The 11,624-nt window shown below is 47.1% G+C and overlaps 1 protein-coding gene across 1 annotated transcript; it reads left to right on the top strand.

Annotated features, from left to right (window-relative positions):
* The first annotated feature begins 5,956 nt into the window (after positions 1 to 5,956).
* Positions 5,957 to 11,213, top strand: LOC145360923 (zona pellucida sperm-binding protein 3-like). The gene is made up of 8 exons (XM_080216429.1): positions 5,957 to 6,348; positions 9,909 to 10,019; positions 10,107 to 10,210; positions 10,300 to 10,477; positions 10,565 to 10,691; positions 10,772 to 10,860; positions 10,943 to 11,064; positions 11,137 to 11,213. The coding sequence occupies exons 1-8, from the start codon at positions 5,957 to 5,959 to the stop codon at positions 11,211 to 11,213; spliced, it is 1,200 nt and encodes a 399-aa protein (XP_080072555.1).
* Positions 11,214 to 11,624: the final 411 nt, after the last annotated feature.

Here is an 11,624-nt window from a genome sequence, read left to right on the forward strand (position 1 = left end):
AGACACCTTTCTTTTTTCTAGGGTATGGGGAGCAGTAGAAACAATACATTATATTTTAACTCCGTTTGTTCCTTTCTTTCTGATCCTTCTGCTCAATGCGCTGACTGTTAGACACATTCTGGTGTCGAGCGGGGCCCGGAGGAGACTCCGGCTCCACAGCAGTGGGAAGAATCCCAGTGATCCTGAAATTGAGAAGCGAAGAAAATCCATCATTTTACTCTTTGTCATTTCGGGAAATTTTATCTTGCTCTGGGTGATGTTTCTGGTGAATTCTATATGCTTGCGAATTATCACGTTTCAAAATAATGCATCATTTGGCATTTTTGATGTCCTCCAAGAAATCGGTTTTATGCTTCAGCTTTTGAGTTCTTGCACAAATACCTGCATTTATGCAGCCACTCAGAATAAATTCCGTAACGAATTAAAGTCGGTGCTGAAATATCCCATCACTCTGATCTTGAAATGTTGCTGGGGAAACAAATAGAAATTAAAACATGCCCAGCTGGCTCCGGGAATAGAAACAAAGAGCAAAACATCCCGTAATCGATTGCTATTTCATTGTTAGCTTCAACAAATATGCAGCAATTTGACTTCATGCGAGAAACTGGATAAATCATTCCAACCTTTAACATGTTAACAAAATAAGATAAACAAACAACTTTCCACCTGGATCAAATCATCTGCTTGTTCTTTCTCTTGTTGTATATTTTTTATTCATTTATGTGATGTGGGTGTTGCTGGCTGCAACCAGCATTTATTGTCCATCCCAAACTGCCCCCCATTTCAGAGCACATTTGAGAGTCACCCACACACCTGGAGATCTGCAGTCTCATGTTGGCCAGACCAGGTAAAAATGGCAGATTTCCATCCCTAAAGGTCATTAGCGAACGAAATAGGTTTTTCCAACAATTGGCAATCATTTCATGGTCATTGTTAGACTTTTAATTCTAGATTTTCATTGTATCAAATTTTCACCAGTGGCCGTGGTGGGATTTGTGCCTGGGTCTCTGGATTACAAATCTAGTGACGATACTACTGTGTCCCCATCTACCTCGGCATGTGTTTGTCTTAACGTGCCTTGGAAAAGACGCAGAGATCTCAGGTAAAAACCATCCACGTGATAACTGAGCCACAATGAAGATTGGTGATTATTGGGTTCTGTAGATGCTATTTGTTCACCAGATGGACAACTCATCCAATGAATAGAGAGCAATCATTTCTTTATGAATTAAGATTGACTTCATGGTATTGGAGATTGAAAAATAACTTTAAAACTTCACGCACACCCTGGGTGGGATTCTCCCAAACAGATTCTAAGAGCTGAATTTGTGTAAAAACTGTTTTTTTTCAGCAGGAGTTTCAAAATGATGGTGGATGGGGGGGTCATGGGGTTGGGATGGGGGTCATTGGGTGGTGGCAGAGAGAGAGAAACATTTAGTCCAATTATTCATCCCAGCTCCCCACCCCCTCCCAATAACCAGCGTTCCCATGAGTCTGGACGATGGCAACCCAACACCATCCTTGGTGTCAAGCGCCACCTCAATGGGTTGCCTACCAATAACAAACTGGCCATGGTAGGCCAGGAGAGCATACCGGTGGGAGCGCGGGGGTGCCCATTGTGGACCCTTAAGGCATAAATGTTGATGCTGGTACTGCACTGCCTTCCGGGTATGTGTTTGAGTTCAGTCGCACAGGCAGGGGCAGCCTCCTGACTATCACCAGCTGGGTTCCATGAGGTGGTGACCTTCCTATAAAGTGGCGACCAGAACTGCACACAGTATTCTAGCTGTGGCCTCACCAAATCAAGACAACTCCAACATGACTTCCTAGCTTTTGTCATCTATCCCTGGAATGAGAAAAGCAAATGTCCCAAATGCCTTTTTCACCATCTTACTAACATGCCTTTGAGCTTTCAGAGATCTGTGGACAAACGCGCCAAGGTCCCTTTGTGCTTCAGGAACTTCCTAGTGTCATGTCATTCTCTGAATAATTCGTTAACAAATTACTCCTTCCAATGTGTATCGCCTCACACTTTTCAGGGTTAAATTCCATCTGCCACTTATCCGCCCATTTGACCATCCCGTCTATATCTTGCTGTAGCTGAAGATACACAATCTCACTGTTAACCTCCCGGCCAATCTTTGTGTCATCGGCAAACTTACTAATCCTAACCCCCCCAATAGTGCTCTCTGTCTTTTAATTAAATGATAAATAATAGGGGACACAGCACAGATCCCTGTCGTCACAACTGGACACTGGTTTCCAGTCACAAAGGCAGCCTTTTCTTATCCCCCTCGACAACTGAGCCAATTTTGAATCCACTTTATTAAAGTTACACTATATCCCATCTGCATTTGATTTCTTTATAATTCTCCCATGTGGGACCTTGTCAAAGGCTTTGGGAAATCCATTTCAACTCCATCAACTGCTCTACACAACTGGTCACCTTCTCAACAAATACTATCAAATTCGTTAGGCATGATCTCCCTCTGAATGTTGGCCCAGTCAATGATGTCCATATCCCATGAATGAATAACATCAAACATTTGGGACTGATTATCGAGCTGCACCGTTTACTCTGAATTCAGTGTTGAGTTTTTTTGATTCCTCTGTGGGACATGGCCATCACTGGCTGCTCAGCATTTATTGCCCATCCCTAGTTGCCCTTGAACTGAATGGCTTGTTAGGCCATTTCAGAGGGCAGTTGAGAGTCAACCACATGACTGTGGCTCTGGAGTCACATGTAGGCCAGGTCGGGAAAGGAAGGTAGATTTCCTCCCCTAAAGGAAATTTGTGACCCGGGTGGGTTTTCCGACAATTGACAATGGTTCCATGGTCATCAGTAGATTCTTCATTCCAGATATTTTTTAATGAATTCAGATTCCACTATCTGCCGTGGTGGGATTCGAATCTGGATCCCCAGAACATTAGCTGAGTTTCTGGATTCATAGCATCGTGTTAATATCACTGGGCCATTGCCTCCCCTGCCTCCACTATTTTTAGTGTCACGAGTAGGCTTACATTAACACTGCAATGAAGCTACTGTGAAAATGTAGTCACCACATTCAGGTGCCTGTTCGGGGAGACTGAGGGATAATTTAGCATGGCCAATACACCGAACAAGCTTGTCTTTCAGACTGTGGGAGGAAACCGGAACACCCAGAGGAATCCCATGCAGACACAGAGAACATGTGCAACTCTGCAAGGACAGTGACCCAAGCTGCAAATTGAACCTGGGTCCGTGACGCAGTGAGGCAGCAGTGCTAACCACTGTGTCATCGTGCTACCCAGTTCTTTCCCCAGTACTGATGATTGGCCTGGATTAGAGAGATTTCATGGATTGAAAATAGTCACATCTTCTGTATTTCACTCATTCTCCAAATCCTTCTGTTCTGTTCATTGGTTTTTCTCTCTCTCGGTCTCAGTTGAAGATCTGATTTGCTGCATTTTCCTGAACTGAAACTTTTTCCATGTCTCAGCTGGTCAGACACACTGGGCAGAATTGAATCCCTAACGCCCGGGGTCCCAACGGCGGAGCAGGAATTGGCTAGCAATTCTGTTGGTGCATCAGGGATTGTCCGAGGGACACACCTGACAAAATCATGAGAAGCAGAGATTGGGTGGATAGTCAGAGGCTTTTTCCAAGGGTGGAAGAATCAACTACAAGAGGGCACAAGTCCGAGGTGAGGGGGTGAAGTTTCGAGAAGATGTGTAGAGGAAGTTTTTCACACAGAGAGTGATGGGTGCCTGGAACTCGCTGCTGGAGAAGGTGGTGGAATCAGGCACATTAGCAACATTCAAGGCGTATCTTGATAGACACATGAACGGGAGGTGAACAGAGAGATAGAAACTGCACATGGGAAACAAGTAATGGTCTAAATAAGGATAACTAATTGCTGCAGACTCGATGGGCCAAAGGGCTTGTTCCTGTATTGTTGTTAGTTCCAATCCAACACTTTTTCTCCCAGAGTGAAATGGAACATTTCCCCGGTCCGTTCCACACCAGGAACTTTTATTTTTCACCATAGTCTTTGATGTGGCACTTTATTAAATACCTTCAGGAAACCTCAGTACCGTACATCCACTGGTTCCCCTTTATTCACGGCACATTTTACTTCTTCAAACAACTCCAATCAATTGTTTAACGTTGGGTGGGATTTTCTGGTCACTTGGGCTGGTGACCCTGAGCTTCCTGTGGTTTGTCATTTCAATCCCCCACCTTGCGGACACTCTGACCTTGCTGTCCTTGTCCTGTGACAGTGTTGGGATGAAGCTCAACGCGAGCTGGAGGAACAGCAGCTCCTCTTTCGAATAGACTCTCGAAAACATTCTGGACTCAGCTCTGAGTTCAACAATTTCACATCAGACTCTCCACCTTCATTCCAGCTTTTCTGCTGCTTTCATTTTGTCTCATTGCTTTCTTTATTCCTTCCTGTTCCATTCCGACAGTTGCCGGGTAACCAGTCCCACCTGGAGACATCTTGGGTACTATTATCACCAAAAAAAAGTTTCAGTTTATTTATTGGTGTGACAAGTGGGCTTACATTAACACTGCAATGAAGTTACTGTGGAAACCCCCTAGTCACCACACTCTGGTGCCTGTTCGGGTACACAGAGGGAGAATTTAGCCTGGCCAATGCACCCTAACCAGCACGTCTTTCAGGCAGTGAGAGGAAACCTTAGAACCCGGAGGAAACCCACGCAGACACGGGGAGAATGTGCAGACTCTGTACAGGCAGTGACCCAAGCTGGTAATTGAACCTGGGCCTCTGGCACTGTGAGGCAACAGTACTAACGACTGTGCCACCGTGCCAGTGCCCAATGGTCATGAACATGGTAGTTTTTGCCACCTGTGTTTTAGGAGAGCTCAGTTTAATGAATTTCTGGCACTCTGTACAGACAGGGGCTGTCAGGGGATTTACGCCGGTCGGTGTGGGGGGCTAATCCCACTCGAGAGGCGGGCAGCAGCGTGCTGAGGGGGCTACTGTGTGTGTATTCATCTCCCAGGCATCCCCTGGCCCCGAACTCCCCGGGGAGCCTCAATGGGCTCTCGTCCCTCCAGTGAGACCATCAGGTCTAGCCCACATTAATGGGGGACCAGACATGATCCCCACTTGTGTAGACACTTGTTTGTCGTTTATATTAATGAGAATATCGGAGGCATGATTAGATAGTTTGCAGATAACACCAAGATTGTTGGCATGGTGGACGGTGAGGAAAGTTCTCTCTGAGTGCAATGGAATCTCGATCAGTTGGGCCAGTGGGCTGACGAGTGGCAGATGGAGTTTAATTGAGACAAATGCGAGATGATGCATTTTGGTAGATTGAACCAGGACAGGACTTACTCAGTTAATGGTAGGGCACTGGGGAGAGTTACAGTACAAAGAGATCCAGGGGTATATGTTCATAGCTCCTTGAAAGTGGAGTCACAGGTGGACAGAGTGGTGAAGAAGGCATTCAGCATGCTTGGTTTCATCGGTCAGAACATTGAATACAGGAGTTGGGACGTCTTATTGAAGTTGTACAAGACATTGGTAAGGCCACACTTGGAACACTGTGTGCAGTTCTGGTCACTCTATTATAGAGAGGGTATTATTAAAATGGGAAGAGTGCAAAAAAGATTTACTAGGATGCTACTGGGACTCGATGGTTTGGGTTATAAGGAGAGGCTGGATAGACTGGGACTTGTTTCTCTGAAGCGTAGGAGGCTGAGGGGTGATCTTAGACAGGTCTGTAAAATAATGAGGGGCACAGATCAGCGAGACAGTCAATATCTTTTCCCAAATGTAGGGGAGTCTAAAACTAGAGGGTTTAGGTTTAAGGTGAGAGGGGAGAGATACAAAACGTGTCCAGAGGGAGAATTTTTTCTGGCAGAGGGTGGTGAGTGTCTGGAACAAACTGCCAGAGGTAATAGTAGAGGCAGGATCATTTTGTGATGCTTGAGTTGTTTGTTGTGATGGGGGATTTTGGAGTGAGGGGTTTCTTCCCAGTGCTGGTGTTAGTTGGAGCTGTTTGTTGCTCTGATACGTGGCAACAGTTTCCATGGGGAATAGTCAAAGCCACCCCGAGGCCTCAGACACTCCCTCCTCCTGGGCCTCCCTTTGATTCCCATTTGCGTGTGTCTGAGGGTCAAGGTGTGTCTCCAGTGCAGAGTGTGAGGGTGCAGTGTGGAGAGGACGAGCTGCTGCTCAGGGTCCAGCTGGATTTATTTGGAACCAGGCACCTGGTTAAAGCTGCTGATCTGACCCTGGGGACAGCAGGTTGTCGGCCAACCAGGATCTACTCTCAGAACCACACTGTCCTCTTTGACTATGGGCTCCATGAGTGTGGCAGCAGATTGCAGGGAATGTGAATCCTCAAACTCTGCCTCTGAGCTGGGGCTGGAGGTTGTTCCCCACTCTTCACTCCAACACTTGGTCAGATCTCATTGATATTGAGGAGATAGCTGTCTCCTGCTTTCTAAAGGCCAAAATAGCTTTCTATTCAGGATTTGACTTTCACTGGTCTGAGTCTCTCCAACCCCATTGTTCTGGAAGCTTCTCTTTGCTTCCTCCCAGCTTTTCCTATTTTGAGGATTTTTCAGTTTGATTTTCCCCCTCATTCAGATCAACTCAACTGAGGGTTGAGTTTCAGTCCAGTTGAATAGAAATGGGTTGAATCTGAATGAAATGGGAGTTGAGATGGATTGGACTAAAGAGGAACTCCACACTTCCCACTTTCCCAGTCATTGGATTAAAAGGCTCCCTGATTCCAAACTGTGCTATTTCCCTGCTCCCAATTCCTGAGAACTTGCAGCTCCTTTTCCTGTGAACTGAAGCTTTTATTGAATCCCTTCCCTGTTAATTCTGGTCTTGTGCTAATGATCTCTCCTTGCAGCAAGGGCTGAGTTTGCATAGCAACACTGCTAACCAGATGAGGCCCTTCAGCCCGTTCCCCAGTCATTATGATCAGGACTGAGCTTCCCACAGCCTCCATGTTCCTGTCTTTACAACATGATTCCCTCAATGGCTGGAAAGAAACGCCTCTGTCCTGAATATCCTCAGTGAGTGACCATTCCCGGCTCTCTGGGGCTGGAGAGAAATCCACAGACAGAGTTGTAGTGGAAGGGTCCTTTTCTAGCTGGAGGTCTGTCACCAGTGGTGTGCTGCAGGGATCAGTACTGGGACCTCTTCTCTTTGTAATAGATATAAATGACTTGGAAGGGGGTGTACGTGGTGTGATCAGCAAGTTTGCAGATGACCCCAATATGGCAGGATTGGTGGGTAGTGAGGAGGAGTGTCAGGTGACACAGCAGGATATAGATAGGCTGGTATATTGGGCAGATAGATGGCAGATGGGATTCAATCCTGAGAAATGAGGTGATGCATTTTGGAAGGAATAGTGTAGGGAGGAGTTACATGATAAAAGGTAGACCAATTCAGAGTATAGAAATGCAGAGGGACCTGGGAGTGCAAGTGCACAAGTCTCTGAAGGCGGTAAGCCAGGCGGAGAAGGTTGTGAAGGAAGCTTATGGAATGCTAGCCTTTGTAGAGCGGGGTATAGAGTATAAGCGCTGGTGTCTGATGCTACAGTTGTACAGAACGTTGGTTAGACTGCATTTGGAGCACTGTGTCCAGTTCTGGTCACCTTTCCACCAGAAGGACCTGGAGAGAGTGCAGAGGAGGTTTACCAGGATGCTGCCTGGTATGGAAGGACTGGTTATGAGGAAAGATTGGGTAAACTGGGGCTCTTCTCCTTAGAAAGACGGAGATTAAGGGGGGATCTGATAGAGGTGTATAAAATAATGAAGGGTATAGATAGAGTCAACAGTGGCAGGCTTTTTCCTAGACTGGAGACAAATATCAGAAGGGGTCACGATCTAAGGGTGAGGGGGGGAGAAGTATAATTTGGATACTAGAGGGAGGTTCTTCACACAGGGTCATGGGGGTATGGAATGCGCTACAAAGTAAGGTGGTGGAGGCAGGCACGCTGGACTTGTTTAAGATCTACTTAAATAGGCACATGAGTGAAACAGGGATGGAGGGTTATAAGGAGACGGTTTTAAAAAGGGTCAGAGCCTCGGGACGATACTGGAAATGTAATACTACATGTTAATGTTTTGTCTCTTTTAATTCACAGGTGTCGGTCCACCTTGTTGTCAAACGAGGGGCATGCACACGGTGGGTCGTGCGTGGGCTGCTCTTGGATGTTTCGAGAGTGGTCTAGTACTTTGTGTCGATGTGTGTGCTTAAACCTGGGCCAGCAGACGGGCACCACAACAGCTCAGTGACTATCACTGCTAGCTGTGCAGATACATGGATTTGGGCCGGTGTCTGTGGGAGTTTGCACATTCTCCCTGTGGTTGCGTGGGTTTCCTCCGGGTGCTCCGGTTTCCTCCCACACCCCAAAGATGTGCTGTTAGGCTGATTGGTGTAACAAATTGTCCCTACACTATTCTTCCCTGAATCTGGTTACAATAGGGGTACCATTCACATACACACGGGGCAGGGTAGGTGTAGGAAAATGCTTCAAGATGGCAGTAGAACATAGAACATAGAACATAGAACATTACAGCGCGGAACAGGCCCTTCGGCCCACAATGCTGCGCCGACCAGTCTTATTTTTAAAAAAAAACATTGACCCACTAATCTAAACCAATCCCTTTTCGTCCATAAACCTATCCACCAATCTCTTAAATGCCCCCAAACTAGGCACATTTACAACTGCAACAGTATGGGCTCGTTGGGCCGAAGGGCCTGTTTCCCCTGCCGGGCTGTTCTTTGTTCTTTGTTCTTCGATTCATTTGCTGCCGGATGGAGAAATTCCTGACCACGTTAATCCTAAATGACTGACCCCTGTCCTGAGATGACTCTCTCCTCTTCTCTTTCCCCCCTCCCCTGTAAGAAGTCTGACAACACCAGGTTTAAGTCCAACCAATTTATTTGTTAGTAAACTCAAGCTTTTGAGGTTTGCCCCTTCATCAGGTGAATGGAGAGTTCTGGCCTCAGACAGAGCATATAAAGCACAGACAGTTTACAGATTACTGATTAGAATGTGAATCTTTACAACTAACCTGCTGTTCAAGTCTTAAAGAGGCTGACAAGGTGAGTGGAAAGAGCATTAAGCCCAGGTTAAAGAGATGTGCAATGTCTCCAGACAGGACAGTGAGGTTATGCAAACCCAGGCAAGTCATGGGGGTGAGATAGTGCGGCATGAACCCAAGATCCCTGTTGATGCTGTCCTCGTGTGTGGAACTTGGCTATCAGTCTCTGCTCAGCGACTCTGTGCTGTTGTGTTGTGAAGGCTGCCTTGGAGAAGGCTTAACCAAAGGTCAGAGGCCAAATGCCCATAACCACTGAAGTGTTCACCAACAGGAAGGGAACAGTCTTGCCTGGTGATTGTCGAGCAATGTTCATTCATCTGTTGTCATAGCGTCTGCATGGTCTCCCCAATGTACCATGCTTCAGGACATCCTTTCCTGCAGCGTATCAGGTAGACAATGTTGGCTGAGTTGCAAGAGTATTTCCCGTGTACCTGGTGGATGGTATTCTCACGTGATGTCATCCATGTCGATGATCTGGCATGTCTTGCAGAGGTTGCTGTGACAGGATTGTGTGGTATTGTGGTCACTGTTCTCCTGAAGGCTGGGTAGTTTGTGAACAATGGTCTGTTTGTAACCTGGTGTTGTCAGACTTCTTACTGTGTTTACTCCAGTCCAACATTGGACTCCCCGCCCCCCCCGCCCCCCCACAACCCCAACAGACTCTTGCCAGCCTGGGGAGGAGGGGGGCACAGCCTCTTCACACTGACCCTGTCAATCCCCCGATGAAGAATTGTTCTAATGGGATGAGTTCATTGTTAACCCCAGTGTAGAACATTCTCATTTCACATCAGTTCTTCATTCCTTAAGCTGCTGTCTTTCAGATGAGTGGAGATTTCCTGATCTACAGCACCCACCTGAGCCACAGCCCAGAGTATCGTGGATCTGTTATTGTGAGAACCAATGGAGCTGTCGTTCCCATTGAGTGTCGTTATTTGAGGTGAGAATCTTTCCTCGATTGTCAATAAGATCTCCAGCTGCTCGTGACCTCTGACCTTGTCCTAAAATGGCTCCACTTTCTTTCCAGGAAGGGCAATGTGAGCAGTGACCCCATCAAACCCACCTGGATCCCATTCAGCTCCACGAGATCTGGAGAAGGGCATCTTTCATTCTCACTGCGCCTGATGAATGGTATGTGATGGGTGGATAGTGAGTGATTTCCTGTCCTCACTCACTGGGAGTTATGCCCACTGTCTCCAACTTGTCCTCTTGTCCTTCAGGTGACTGGCTTACAGAGCGCACTTCGACTGTCTACTACCTGGGTGAGCTCATTCACATTGAGGCCTCTGTTTCAATGAGCAACCACATGGCCCTGAAGCTCTACATTGACCGCTGTGTAGCTACATTGAGGCCAGGCCAGGACTCCAGGCCCAGTTACAGCATCATTGACTCCAATGGGTAAGGAGCTCTCTGCTTTCTCCAGCTCCTCCCATCTCAATGGCTTCTCTGGATTCACTTCATGTCTCTTTTCCCATCTTTCTTCAGTTGCCTCCTGGACAGCAAAGCTGAGGATTCCTTTTCAACCTTTGTGTTGCCAGGAGAGGAGCGGGAGCCGGACAAGCTCCGCTTTGACCTGGATGCCTTCCGTTTCTTTGGGGATGAGTGTTCCTTGGTAAGTGGAAGCTGATCATTGGGCTCTCCATGTTGGGAGGGAGTCACTCAATAAGCACTTGTGTTGAATGTGTCCCTCAGATTTTCATCACCTGTCACCTGAGAGTTGTTCCAGTGGATCGGAGAGATTCCAGGAACAAAGCTTGTACTTGGCAGAAGATGCAGAATGTGTGAGTTCCCCCTCTCTCCCTCAGGAATGTGTTTGTGTGGAGAAATGATGCACAACCTGGTTGACTGATTTCTCTTGTTTAGCTGGACCCCATTGGAGGAATCGAGCTTTGACATTTGTGCCTGTTGCCATGTGGGGAACTGTGGGACCACAAGGGATTTGGGATTTGGATCCAGAGGAAGGAGAGATCTTGGAGCTGAAGCTGGTAGGACATTGATCCTCTAGATGTGGGAGCTCCCCCCTTACCCCTCTCTAACTGGAATGGTTGATATTGCAGAGAGTGAAGCTGGATTGAAGTGGGAAGCTGAGGCCTCACTTGGACCCCTGCTCATTCTGGATACTGATGGGACATAAGAACATAAGAACATAAGAACATAAGAAATAGGAGCAGGAGTAGGCCATCTGGCCCTTCGAGCCTGCCCCGCCATTCAATAAGATCATGGCTGATCTGTCGTGGCTGATCTGTCGTGGCTCAGTTCCACTTTCCCGCCCTCTCCCCATAACCCTTAATCCCCTCTCTTATCAAAAACCCATCAACCCGCTTCTTAAAAATATTTAGCGAGGCAGCCTCCACCACTTCAACGGGCAGAGAATTCCAGAGATTCACCACCCTTTGAGTGAAGAAGTTCCTCCTCAACTCCGTTCTGAACCGCCCCCCCTTTATCTTGAGGCTGTGCCCCCTAGTCCTACTGTCTTTTTTGAGCGGGAAGAGTCTTTCCACCTCTATCCTATCCATCCCATTCATCATCTTATACGTCTCAATGA

This window comes from Carcharhinus amblyrhynchos, chromosome 33 (assembly GCF_965287045.1).
Source record: "Carcharhinus amblyrhynchos chromosome 33, sCarAmb.v2.hapA, whole genome shotgun sequence".
In the NCBI taxonomy this organism is placed as follows: Eukaryota; Metazoa; Chordata; class Chondrichthyes; order Carcharhiniformes; family Carcharhinidae; genus Carcharhinus; species Carcharhinus amblyrhynchos.

Coding starts and splice junctions, on each gene's coding strand:
- LOC145360923 (XM_080216429.1), top strand. CDS start 5,957: ATGGGGGATTTTGGAGTGAGGGGTTTCTTCCCAGTGCTGGTGTTAGTT. Junction 10,020..10,106: donor ATTGAGTGTCGTTATTTGAG/GTGAGAATCTTT, acceptor CTTTCTTTCCAG/GAAGGGCAATGTGAGCAGTG. Junction 11,065..11,136: donor AGATCTTGGAGCTGAAGCTG/GTAGGACATTGA, acceptor TTGATATTGCAG/AGAGTGAAGCTGGATTGAAG.